General features: G+C 47.3%; 1 protein-coding gene across 2 annotated transcripts in view; it reads left to right on the top strand.

Moving 5' to 3' along the window:
- USP3 (ubiquitin specific peptidase 3) overlaps window positions 1-13,767 on the top strand; it is a 96,673-nt gene that overhangs the window by 82,063 nt on the left and 843 nt on the right. Inside the window, exons 12-15 of one of the 2 annotated variants that reach the window (XM_029065646.2) lie at window positions 3,212-3,330; window positions 5,523-5,636; window positions 5,819-5,886; window positions 6,944-7,901. In XM_029065646.2, coding sequence (XP_028921479.1) covers window positions 3,212-3,330; window positions 5,523-5,636; window positions 5,819-5,886; window positions 6,944-7,109 — 467 coding nt within the window. In that variant the 3' untranslated portion in view covers window positions 7,110-7,901. Of the gene's footprint in view, window positions 1-3,211; window positions 3,331-5,522; window positions 5,637-5,818; window positions 5,887-6,943; window positions 7,902-13,767 lie in introns of those variants that run through there. The other variant, XM_029065649.2, reaches the window with a different exon arrangement.

Here is a 13,767-nt window from a genome sequence, read left to right as displayed (position 1 = left end):
CTCCCAGGTCCGTGCGGTATCCACTAGGCCATGTTACCTACAGGGATAATCTGATCGAGACAAGCAGACAGAACTACAAAGCAGGAGTTCCTCCTGTTCGTGTAGTTGCCTGTGGAAAAAATTCAAGAGGAAGTTGGTTTAGAATGTAGAAAAGTCGATTTATCTTGCCCTTTATCTGATTTCCTTCCCCTCCCCCACGCAAGACCACAGGTTATTTACATGATGCAACAAACACTAGCTGATGAAAGCTGTTAGGATTTATTTCAGTGCCCAAGCGCCCAAGCTATGAATCTGAAGGGAATTGCAGCAGCCCCAAGCCAGTTTGTTATGCAGTACATGCTCTATGTGCAGTTAGAAAGGGACACGAAAGGTTTGAAATTAGGGTTCCTCCCCCTTATGCGGGCATCACCAAAAGCTCCGGATCGACAGTGGCCTTGGAAATTGGTCCCGGACATTTAATATTGTTCTGCTCTCTGCATTCCAAATAGAAAAGGGAGCTACTTAATCTTCCCATCTCCCGGGAGCCAGTCTAGCGTATTGACAGCAAATAGAAATTGTTGTTTAATCAGAGGGTAGGAGCATGAAGTTCACTGGGCTGAATGAAATTTAACCAGGAAATACTGGTGGCTAGCAATGAAAGACCAAGCAGCAATTGTCTGACAAAGGTTTGCAAATAAAGATTGATGAATGTCATCCGAGCTTTGGTTTTAGATGGGATTCAATTTTCAGAGAAAATTGAACCTTTTGCTTGGGTCATCTTCATTTCAAAAGATCCTGGATTGGGGACTGGGAGTGGAAAAGTGGACAGAAATTTAGTGACTTGTTCGATTGGCTGTCCAAAGTGGCAGTTATTACTATTAATTAGGTGGGCTAATTATTTTCTGTGTCGCACAGGGGACTCGCAGTCTTAGTCCCCATTTTACAGATGAGGTAACTGAGGCACAGAGGAAGTGAAGCTACTTGCCCAAGGTCACACAGCCAAGTGGCATTACCAGGATTAGAATGCTTCTGCGTCGTCTGTGCACTTGGATCTGTGACCTTTGGATAGTTTATTCATGTATTCAATCGTATTTATCGAGTGCTTACTAAGAGCACTGTTCTAAGTGCTCGGGAAGTACAACAATAAACAGGTACATTCCCTACCCACAATGAGCTCAGAGTCTAGAGGGAAGTGGACAGATAGCAATACAAATAAAATTGCAGGTATGTACATAAACGTTTTGGGGCTGGGAGGGGGGAAGAGCAGAGGGATAAATACAATGATAGGTACATAAGTGCTTTGGGACTGGGAGGGAGGAAAAGCAAAGGGAGCAAGTCAGGGTGATATAGAAGGGAGTGGGAGATGAGGAAAAGTGGGGCTCAGTCTGGGAAGGCCTCTTGGAGGAGGTGTGCCTTCAATAAGGCTTTGAAGCAAGATAGTCACCCCACTTCCAGCCCCAGTGCAGTTAGATACGTATCTCTAAATTATATATTACAAAGCATTCATATTAATGTCTGCCTCCCTCTCTACCTTGTTATGAGAACATATCTGCTAATTCTGTTTTTATCATACTCTCCTAAACACTTAGTACAGTGCTCTGTGTATAGCAGTTGCTCACTACGACCGATTGATTGGGCTCTGACTCTCAAGCCCGTGATTTTTCTACTAGACCACACTGGCTTCTCAGTAGAATGGTCTCGGTGTGGGGCGTGTAGGGTCAAGGGCAAGGTGGGGACACTCTATCAGACAACAGCTTATCATTGTTTCAGACAGAAATGAGAATCGTGATGTATGAAGCCCGGGTTGGCCCAGCCACTAAGCTGCCTAAAAATCGGTGCTCCATGGGAAACTTCCCAGAGTATCCTGAGAATGTTGCTCTGGTGACATCTTTTAATGCCCAAGCATAGGCCAGAAAAAGATATGCCAACTAGGGACCTGGTGCCACCTTTAAATGCATGTATCATGCACTTGCAGATCTGCCCACTGCTGCTCAGCCAGCGACTCTGATCACTGGGGATATTCAGTCATATTTATTGAGTACTTACTTGGTGCAGAATACTGTACTAAGGACTTGGGAGAGTACGGTATAACAACAGCAGACATATTCCCCGCCCAGAACGGGCTTACAGTCTAGAATGACAGTATCCAGTGACGCTAGTGATTCGAACTCCCAAGTTATATACCATTTTTAGTATATGTAAGCTTCCTTTGATTAAAAGCTAACATCCCCCCCTGTGATGTGGCTTAATGAAAAATGTTCTTGGACCTTGCTCCAGGAAAGGAGCTCTGTAAATAGAGGAATTATTGTCAGGTTTTAGAAATGCCCAGTTATACTGGGTCACCTTTATTATGCTCTTCTTGTATTGTGCTTTCCTAATATTTTTTGCCAGTATTTCTCCCTTTGAAGTATTTTTTTAAGTGGTATTTGTTAAGTGCTTACTATGTGTCCGAACTCTGTTCATTCATTCATATTTATTGAGTGCTTTCTGTGTGCGGAGCACTGTTCTAAGCACTTGGAAAGTACAATTCAGCAACAAATAGAGACAATCCCTACCAACAACGGGCTCACAGTCGGGGTAATACAAATTCATCAGGTTGGACACCGTCTCTGTCTGACACGGGGCTCACAGTCTAAGTAGGAGGGAGTACAGGTATCAAATCATTATTTTGCAGTTGAGGAAACTGAGATCCAGAGAGTACACTCTCCTAAGGCACGCAGCAGGCAATTACTGGAGCTGGGGTTAGAACCCAGGTTCATTGGCTCCCAGCCTTATGTTTTATCCACTAGGCCATGCTGCTTTCCATAAGTATTTTGACTGACTTGAGTAGAGGGATTTAAATCCCATGCAATTTAGTATTAAGATAATGACAGATCTCAAGATTTAGCGCAAAGTGCCATTTTGCTGGATAAGATGGGAAAAATGCAACTTTCAGCACTTTACACATGCATGCATAAAAGTTATTTAAAGTCCTTTTTTGTTGGCTCATATCTCCATCTAATCATATAGCTGTCACTTTTTAATGTATATGTAAATTCTTGTGGTCAAATTTTTGGATCTTGAAAGCATTAATGCTGCATTTTACATTATTTCCCTTGGGAAATCAAACTTCATTTAGCACGTCTTTGCTTAACATTCTATTGTTAAGGAACCGATTTTGAGTGCTAACTAGGGTTTAGAAGTACTTAGGCGTGGGAGAATTTTAATGTTTCTAAAATCCATTTGTTTTTAGATTGCCTTCGCAGCTTCACAGATTTGGAAGAACTTGATGAAACAGAGTTGTATATGTGCCACAAATGCAAAAAGAAACAAAAGTCCACCAAAAAATTCTGGATTCAAAAATTACCAAAGGTAAATTGGTGGTTGTGTTGAGATTTTGAGGGAAAATGATTGCCGAGGGCTGCCTTCCCTCATTTGACCTTGCCTTCTTCGAGTCATTTGGGTACCCCTGTTCCGGGGCTGGGCCTTGAGGCTTAGACCTTTGGTCTCTTCTCTGCTCTTCCCTCTCTGGGGAACTCACCTGCTTAGACAGTTTGTTACCACCTGAATGCGGGTGACTCTCCCACTTGACCTCGCCATTTGTGTTTGCCTTCTCTGCAGTTTGCTTCCACCTAGGTGTCTTGCTGCCACTTGAGGCCCAAAACATTGAAAACCCAGTTCACTGCTTTCCTTCCCTCTCTCCTAGCCTCCTAGCCTCTCCTCCTCGCTTCCACATCAGGATGAGACAAATCCCCCTATTCTCCTACCTTGGATCCTGTGCTTGTGCTGTTTCCCCAGCCTGGGTTGCTTTCCCGTCATCTCTGACAGGCTATATTAAATTTCTCTAATGTCAGCTAAGGAATCACCTCCCCCATGGGACTTTGCTTTCTGCCTGAGTACTCCATCCAATAAGTCCAGATCTCATCAACAGATATTTTACACAGTACGCTTCTTTTCCTATATCTGCTATATAGGACAGATAGAGTCAGATTCTGAGTCAAATTTCGCCTCCAATTTCCGTCTTGCTTCTATATTGAATATTTGAGAACCTCCTGTGACCCCTAGTACAGGACTTATCACCCAGTGGGGCTCAAAACAATCTGTAGCCTGCTCAAAATTGTATAAAATTTGAGGGCAGGCCCATGGGATTGCCTGGGAAGGAAGTATTTTGGAGAAGGGAACTGATGGAGTTTGTGAAAGGGAGCAGCCTACACAGAACACCCCCCCTTCCTTCCATCCTTACGTCAAACAAAATATCGGCCAACCCCAGCCGATGCTTTCTCGGTTCTTGAGGGTTCCTGAGGTCAAAAATCAGAGCTGCCAAGGACGGATCATGTCAGAGGGAGACCTATTAGTCATACCTTTGTTGATCTTATTCCATTTGTAAATATTTGCGTGGCTCTCTGCCCCATCAGTCAATCAGTGGTATTTATTGAGCGCTTACTGTAATAAGCGCTCGAGAGAGTACAGTGCAACAGGGGTTGGTAGTCATGTCCCCTTAGAATATAAGTGCCCTCTGGGCATGAAACGTGTCCCTCCTGTCTCTTGTTTTTCCCCAAGCACTTAGTAGCATGCATTCCACCCAATGGTAGATGCCTCAATTGGCTCCAATAGGTTTTCAGCCAGAGCAGAGAGCTGCACTGATAGCGGGATTTGGACTCATGGGAAAAATCCAAGTGCAGCCATCACCTACTTATACAGTGATTTGAGGAACTGATACAGTCATCCATTTGTTTTCTCTCTCTCTTTCTCTCCCTTTCTCTCCCTTTCTCTCCCACCCCTTACCTACACCCATACCCACACATATTTTAGTCACAGATTGGAAGGGATGAGTGCAGGGGTGCCTGGAGCTTGTTTGTAGGCCCCCGACCAGGGTCGGAATTCAGACCCCAGGCACCCTGTGGGAACGTTCCTGCCGGCCTGGAGTAGACGGTGTTGATTCTGACCCGCAAAAAGTGAGAGGTTTCAGCATCGGTGGGGAGGACTGTCCTTGTCATTCTGTCCCTGGCCCCCACCAGAATGCAGAAAAGTTGGCATCCCAGCCAGAGGGACAGCGTTGGGCCATAGGTTATGAGTTCCTCACCTGTTTACTCTTTCCCAGTGCTAAGTATAGTACTCTTCACATAGTAGTTTGCGCTCTCTAGCCTGGGATCCCCCTGTGGGACAGGGACTGTGTCCAGCCTGGTTATCTTTTATATATCCCAGTACTTAGTACGGTGCTCGGCACATAAGTACTTAACAGGTACTGTTATCATCAGTAGGAATCTAATAAATGTAATTACTGCTAGGTCTTTTACTGTCCCCATTATGGAGTGGGAGGGCTATATAGGTGGTGGGGGTGGCCGCACTACCTTGTGGGGTGAGGGGTGGGAGAAGGAGTGGTAAAGAACCAAGCATTTCATGAGACGGATCAAGATTGAACCTAGAATTTTGCCTTGACGGTGAATATGGAACTTTTTCAACAAACTGCTGCTTTTGTCTGATGAAGACTTCCAATTTGTTCCTTGATTCATCCTGAGGAATTATCATTTTGTGCTTCTCCCCACCTTTCTTCTGGCTTTCAGGTGCTATGCTTACACTTAAAAAGATTTCACTGGACAGCATATCTAAGAAACAAGGTTGATACGTACGTAGAATTTCCCCTGAGAGGCCTAGACATGAAGTGCTACTTGTTAGAGGTAAGATTTTTCCTCTTTATTACCGCCTTATGGTAGACACCTCCCTCCAGTGTGTGTGTGTGTGTTCCACGGTTCCATTGTCCAGGACAAAAACCCGATTTTCTCCAGTAACAGGTTGTAATTGCTCTGAGTGATCAGCCCGGTGGGGTTCTAAGGATGTGTTCTCCCTTTTTTGAACGCAGCCCGAGAACAGTGGGCCGGAGAGTTGCCTTTATGACCTGGCTGCTGTTGTTGTACATCATGGTTCAGGGTGAGTACTTCATATGATCACAACATCATGATCATAATAATTTTAGTATTTGTTAAACTCTTATTATGTGCCAGACCCTACTAAGCATTGGGGTGGATACAAACAAATTGGGTCGGACAGTCTCTGTCCCATGTGGAGCTCACAGTCTCAATCCCCAGGTAACTGAGGCATAGAGAAGGGAAGTGACTTCCCCAAGGTCACACAGCAGACAAGTGGCGGAACCGGGATCAGAACCCGTGAACTTCTGACTCCCAGGCCCGGGCTGTATCCTCTACGCCATGCTGCTTCTCTGTGGCTTCGCGTGGTGGATGTGAATGGATGCCTGATATTTGAGGGGATCCCCTTTGGGAATGTGAAGTTTTCATGGGGGCTCCTGACTTGGACCAAGACGTTTATATAAATGAATGCCAGGGCCTTAATATGAGCTAGCCAAGTCTCCCTGTGAGCCGGCCAGAGGATAAGAGGAACCCAAGAACCCGAGTCGGTGAGAAGGAAGGGTAAATACAGGGGGAACGGAGATCTGTTAGTTGGACCTGGCCTGCACCCCACCTCTGATTCACGAAGAGTCACCCAGGAGAGACCAAAGAGGGACCCTTTGCCTCTGCATTTTATGAATGAAACACTGAGTGATTATTTAGGGTTGAAGAAAATGGATTTTCGTAATGGCGTCATTCTTTCAGTTATATTTATTGAGCACTTTGTACAAACGACTGTAGTAAGCGCTTGGGAGAGTACAGTGTAATGTTGAACAGACACATTTCCTTCCCGCAGTGTTTTCATTTCTCCACCTTAATTTGGATTAAGGGGAAAAAAAACCACCTCACCTCCATCTTAATTTGGATGACGGAAAATAAAATCAGAATCGGGCTTCAGGAGAGTGTGTGGAAAAGGACCCACAGAGATTCCCTTTGTGGCTGAGAGTGACTGACTGCCCCCAGTTTCTTCAAATATTGGACACCTTATCCAGGTCTTGGTGGCAGAAATGGAATTGTGACTGCTGTAGACTTCCCCTGGCTCACTTGAGTTTTCCTTGATCCTCTCTCACTCTTACTTTCAGTGTTGGCTCTGGACATTACACAGCGTATGCGACTCACGAAGGTCGGTGGTTCCATTTCAACGACAGTACTGTAACATTGACTGACGAGGAGACCGTCGTCAAGGCGAAGGCCTACATCCTCTTCTATGTGGAACGCCAGGCCAAGTCTGGATCCGACAAACTTTAATACCTCCTTTTCATCCTGGCGCATCACGTCCGTCGGACAAAACGTTTCCAATTTTCCATAAATACTTGATCCAAGACATTAATTTCATTGTGCACTTTTCAACTTCCTCTTGTGGGTTTAGTTCTGTTGTGTCAAGTAGCATTTATCGTATCGAACGTGGACACCAACTAACTTTTTTTTTTTTTAGTTATACCAGAAAACCTCAGCAGACATTTTGATTTGCTGCTTTAGATGTGATAACTCAGTTTTTTATATATAGTTTCATGAATTTAGTTATATTTGACTTTTTATATTAATGTTTCCAGTTCTCACTTTCTTAAAGGCACATTTACATCAGAAGCTTTTTGTTATCGTCATATTCAGTAAGCAACATAAACATGCTCCTGGTTGCAAAGAGCAACAGAGCGGCCTCCTGCTTCTTCACAGCTGTAATGTAGATCAGGTTGGTTCTGTTGAAATCAAGGCTTGTGCTTGCACATAATCTGGGGCCCAAGAAGTTAGTGACCTCTGAACGATCTTTTTTTTTTTTTTTTTGGCCAGAAGAAGACACGCAATGGGGTATCATTAAATTTGACCAGGTAATTGCTGCTATCCATATGTATCAAGGCTGCTGCCTTTCAGGACTAACTGAAATAAAATTGGTGGTTCAGGTGTTTCTGTACTGCAAATTCCAGGATTTTCTGTTTTGGAGTATAAGAAAGGATGAATGAAGTGATCAAGTGGAATTAGCTTTGCGACCGACTTGTCCCGCGCTCCTTTTTTTTTTTTAAAAAAAAAAAATTTGAGCACTTAGAACACAATCTGGACATGACTTTAGAAGACCTCATTGGAAAGGGGCCTGGTGATGCCAAGCACCTCCTACAGTCTGCAGCCTGATCCCAGCTTGGGGCTCCAGCAAGGACGGCATTCTGATGCGGCCCGATTTTCCGCCGCTCCTGTGACAGAGGACCCCGTGTCTTGTCTAACACAGAGGCCTCTGGGGAAGAGGTTTGTGGGCAGCGACAGTGGGTCCAGCCAGGGTGTCTTTTTATCGGGGCGTCTAGCTGGCTCTCCTTTCAACAGTTGAACGTCCCTTCCACAGACGATTAAAAAAGTGGAGAGTCTGAACGGGGAGTGGATCCTCTTCCTGAAGCTTGAGCTTCGGTGGTCACGGACTCTCTGTTGGAACCGGGCAAGCCAGAGCTCCGTGGGGTGAGAATGGACCTGTCAGGTACTGTTGGTCAAGAAGAGGTTTTGCCCTAGAGGTCAGCAGCTCTTGTTTGTAAAGGTATAAGTAGGTAAACAGATAGGAAGTAGAAGTCTTACTTAGGTTTTACCCTTTTTGTAGAGTTTCATTTTGGAGTCGGAATCCAATCTCAATCTGTCTGCCCCGCTGGTGGAATTCCAGGTAGCTCTGTGGGCATTGGGAATACCGCTGTTTGGGCGAGAGGGAGCAGAGTCGGAGACTTGGTGTGTTGGGAGAGGGCAAGAGCCCTAAATGAACCCAAAGGACGCTGGCATTGACCCGCTTTGCTTCTCTCTCGTCCTAGCGATTTTCTTTCTTCCTCCCACCCGTCGTCTCCACCCCCCCCCCCCCAATATTTTATGACAGTCGTGAAGGACAGAATGTATTTCCTCCCGAGTCAGTCAACCAACCAGACCTCTTGGGAGCGATGGCTTTTCCTCCAGGAAAGTAAGAAGGTAGAGCGGTCAAGGTGTTTGAAATGTTGTTTTCGTACTTAAAGACGATGAAGCGAGTCAGAGCCGGCCTCGCCATTTGGCTCCTTTCATCCGCTCGAATTCATGGAAGCCACTAGTATTAGAAGGGATCATGGGTAGATGAGTGCCATTTCCAGTTCAGTATTAATTAGGTAATCGTGAGTTTTCTCACGGTGGAACATACCTGGTAAGCACATCCTTGAAAATGACGTGGGATGAATGGCAATGATATCTTAAAAATGCCACTCCGGTTAAGATTGCTTGTAGACTGTAAACACCTCGTGGGCAGGGATTATGTCTGCCAACTCTGTGTCGTACTTTTCCAAGCGCTTAGAGTGCTCTACACACAGTAAAAGCTCAGTAAGTAAGCTGCTTGTGGGCAGGGAACGTGTCTACCCGTCTCTGTTATGTTGTACTCTCCCTGGTCCTTAGTACTGTGCTCTGCACCCAGTAAGTGCTCAATATGTGCGATTGATCGATAAATACCCATGATTGCTTGGCCAACCTTAAGATGGACTACACCTAAGCTGTAGAAGTTAGGAACAAGGAATGCAGGGGAGAATAATCGGTGCCCATAAAGGCAAATGCGAACACGTTCTTCATTGCAAAATTGTGTCTACAGTTAGGTGATGGCTACACCTGGAGGTGTGTAACAAACGTGATTACCCTTTGATCCGCATCAAGCAGTCGATACGAGCTTGGTTATATTTTGCTTCGGGAGTTGGACGGTGAATGGAATGACTTGTTGCTTGGAATCTGTAGATGCCCATTTCTCAGTAATGCTTGTCAAACATTGTTCTTTGTTCTTAATCCAAATGGGCAGCTGTTACCGCTCGATACAGTAAAGGCTTTGGCAGTTCGCACGTTGGTGAAGGAAAGCGATCTGCCTAAACCCTAGAGAATTACGGACGAAGGGACGATCAAACTGGGGAGGAAGGCAGCGCGGATGGCCCTTGAGGCGTGAGGCGGTGGTCTCCCCCGAGTGCGTCTCGGCTACGGGAGTTGCCCGAATCCGTTAACCCCGATGGAATCTGACAGCTCCTTCCGTCGAGGCGTTTATAGAAGCGGAGCGGGTTGAGATTAGCCGGCACGGCGGAGAATCCCGGTGATGTAAATGTGCCTGCCTGTATTGTAGAAATTGAACTCTGTAATTTTCATCACAGTTCTTTTAAAAATCGATTCTATTTCCCTAATGTTGGGTGTCCCTCTCCCCCTCCCCTCCCCCGCCCCAAGTCCCATTTTACTGAAATGTATGTGGTTTCTAGTCTCATTTACCCCTGTGGCTTTTCCCAGCATTGGCGTATAAGATCACTGTTTGGGCGGGGTGTCGTTTGCAACAAACGCATTCACTGATTTTTGTGCTTAAACAGGGCCCAGTGCACTGATACATATGCCTCTCTTCATCCTCTGACATCCTCCCACTGCAAACCCAGACGGACAATATAAACAGTTTGTTGTGGCAACACAAATATTTCTCTTCATGGTGGAGAAAAACTTTGCTTATCCGCTGTATTCTACTCAGTGTGTAGTGCTGACCAATGTAACAGAGAATCGAACCAGTAAAGTATACCGTCCCAGTCGTGTTAAATCTGTAGCTTTACGTGTGGAACCTACTTACGGATCACGTTTCTGGGCCTGGGGTGGGAGCGACGGTGGGGTTGCGGGGGGCGGGAGCGCATATTTATTTCAGTGAAACCAAATCTGTCTGAGTCGGTCGCGTCATTCCAGCGTTTGTCAAGAACTAGAGGCTGGGTTACCTAGTGTGGAGAAACGGAGCCGAGGCAGGTGCCCGGCTTCCCCCCCTTGAAGCGGACAGACTGGGTCAGCGCTGGCCCCGGAGGGCCAGTTGGGGTCGGTTCATTTGAACGAAACGGATCCCCCCGGGAGGTCAGCTCGCCCGGCGGCTGCGGACCCTTGGCTCAGGAGGCGGCTCGCCCCCGAGCCAACGGGCTCCAGGGTGCCCACGCTTCACGCCGGACGTCTCGGTGAGCCTCCGGCCAGACCTTTGCGTGGGGCCGCCCCCCGAGCGCCGGGTCCGGTGGGACGAGGGGTCCGGAGGGCTGCCTGGCGAGGGCCGGAGGGGGGAGAATACTGGGAAGGAAACAGGTTTGGGCCGCCACTGCACGTCCCCGTCTCGCTGGTGTGGCAAGCCGGCCCCGGTCCCCGTGTGTCCTGCGATCCCCTCCCCCGAGTAAGTGTCGTGCTCTTGCTGTACATGGTTTACCATTCAAATCTAGTTTGTATGTTTGCAGACGGGATCGTTGACTGTGTGAATAATCTCTCATTTTGAGTTTGTAACTCTTCACCCTGTTTATTCTCAACCGACACGAGATGTTTTAATGAAAAAAAAAACGTTATTAAAGGTCTGGTCTCTTTCCTGTTTCTGTTAATGGTTTTTAACGCTCTTCCCCATAGTCGAGACAAAATGTTGTGGGCCCTGCTGATGAGAGATTGGCAGGTAGCGATTGGGAATTATCTGCTAAGAACGAATGCCCATTTCTGGTGGTTGGTTATTAATGATAATAATAATAATAATGGTACTTGTTAAGTGCTTACTATGTGCCAAGCACTCTTCTAAGCTTTAGGGTAGATACAAGTTAATCAGATCAGACACATTCCCTGTCCCTCAGGGGGCTCACGGTCTTCATCCCCGTTTTACAGATGAGGTAACCGAGGCCCAGAGATGTGAATTGACTCGTCCAAAGTCACACAGCAGACAAGTGGCAGAGCTGGGACTCGAACCCAGATCCCCCGACTCCTTGGCTGATGCTGTTTCCAAAGGTGCTTCATCAGTGTCGGCTCTTGGGAAAGGCGACGGTTGGCAAGCCAGCCGTGCCTTTCCTCTCCCGACTTTTCCCACTATAGCTTTCTCTCGCTGAGGTAACTTCTTAGCTTCTGGGTGCTTGTCAGTAATTTTGCAGGAACAGAGGTAACTGCATTCTAGTCTTTAATAATAATGTAGGTATTTGTTAAGCGCTTACTATGTGCCGAGCACCGTTCTAAGTGCTAGGGTACTAGGGTCATCAGGTTGTCCCACGTGGGGCTCACGGTTTTCATCCCCATTTTCCAGATGAGGTACCTGAGGCCCAGAGAAGTGAAGTGACTTGCCCACAGTCACCCAGCTGACAAGCGGCAGAGCGGGGATCCGAACCCACGACCTCTGACTCCCAAGTCCGGTCTCTTTCCACTGAGCCCGTTAGCACCTCTAACCCTGCCCGTCTCTACCCTGTAGTCTCCCGGAGAAGCTCTGTTGACATTCAAATTCTGCGTGAACGTTTGTGCAGTCGGTGGACCCGTCCGTGGGCCGTTCCTGTTGCGATTTATACGTGCAAGAGAGAAGCTTGAAAATCGGTGTCTCTCACTCCTATTTACTGGATTGCGGGAGAGGTGAGGTGGCTGCAGGAGACTGACTCAGAAGCCAAGATGAACCAAAATGACTCCAGTAGTCGCCAGCACGAAGGATGACTCAAGCGCTCTGTGAGAAGCACTGGTTTGGGAAGGACTGAGGTGGGGGGAAGGGCGATAAGCATTACTCCCCACTCTGGGCTCTGATCGGTCACAACCCACTTAGGTGAGCGGGGAAAAGTTACGGTACTTATTTCCCTGACGAAGCTCTCGTGTCTCTAGACTTGAAGCTCGTCGGAGGCAGAGATTGTGTCTTTCGTTATTTTGTACTCTCCCGAGCACTTAGTACAGTGCTCCGCACAGAGTAAGTACTCAGTAAATGCATTTTAATGACTAAGGTAAGTGAGATGCTTGGCTTTCAGAGGTAGGGAAGCAGCATGGAGTAGCGGCTAGAGCACGGGCCTGGGAGTCCTAAGGTCACGGGTTCTAATGCCGGCTCCACCGCCTGTCTGGTGTGTGGGCTTGGACTTCACTTCTCTCTGTGCCTCAGTTACCTCGTCTGTAAAATGGGGATTCAGACGGTGAGCCCCAAGAGGGACAGGGACTGTGTCCCACCCGATTTGCTTGCATCCACCCTGGGCTTAGTGGAGTGCCCGACGCATAGTGAGCGCTTAACAAATACCACAGCGTCCCCAGCAGCCTGACCGATTGGTCCCTGGCGTGCACCTTCTTGACACCAAACGGGGGTCGCTGCTGCAGCTTCTCGACTCTTTCTTAGAACGGTTCCTCTCTTCTGCAAGACGGCCAGGCGAAACTGAATTTTAGTTTTCTTTGTTTTTTTTCTAAATGGTATTTGCTAAGCGCTTACTCCGTGCCCGGCCCAGTACTAAGCACTGGTGTAGACATAAGATAATCAGGTGCTGCACCGTCCTTTCGGTGGAACGGTTGGAGGCTGAGAAGGGCTGTAACTCTGCCCAAGCTTTAGCGTCAGGAAAGGTGAGACGTGGAAGGTTTGGATGGCTCGACCACGTATCGCTCGGAGGCCTTATGCTTTCGACGAGACTGTGAGCTCGTTGTGGGCAGGGAATGGGTCTGCTAATTCTGTTGTACTATCCTCTCCCAGTTGTTTAGTCCAGTGTCCTGCACATAGTAAGCGCTGAAAAAATACCAGTGTTGATGATGTTTTGCTTCTAGGCCCCACGAAGGACCATGGCCTAGTGAATAGGGCACAGGCCTGGGAGACAGAAGGACCTGGGTTCTAATCCCAGCTCTCCCACTCGTTTGCTCTGTGACCTAGGGCAAGTCACTTCGCTTCTCTGGGCCTCAGTTACCTCATCTGGAAAATGGGGTTTAAAACTGTGAGCCCCGTATGGGACATGGACTCCGTTCAGTGGTTTTTATCTGCCTCAGCCCATAGTACAGTTTCTGACCCATGTAAGCGCTTAGCAAATATCATAAACAATAAAAGGGGAGTAGAAGACGAATACCCCGTCACCACCTCCTCCCGCATTTTGATGTGCCGCCTCCTCTGTGAGGCACGATGAGGAATGAGTAAATTCCTGAGCACCTTTGATAGAGGACAGTAGCAGAGTTGAGGCCTGGATCCAAGGGGGAG

This window comes from Ornithorhynchus anatinus, chromosome 5 (assembly GCF_004115215.2).
Source record: "Ornithorhynchus anatinus isolate Pmale09 chromosome 5, mOrnAna1.pri.v4, whole genome shotgun sequence".
NCBI classification, from domain to species: Eukaryota; Metazoa; Chordata; class Mammalia; order Monotremata; family Ornithorhynchidae; genus Ornithorhynchus; species Ornithorhynchus anatinus.
The sequence above is the reverse complement of the archived record's forward strand: the minus strand, read 5'-3'. Positions and strand labels throughout refer to the sequence as shown.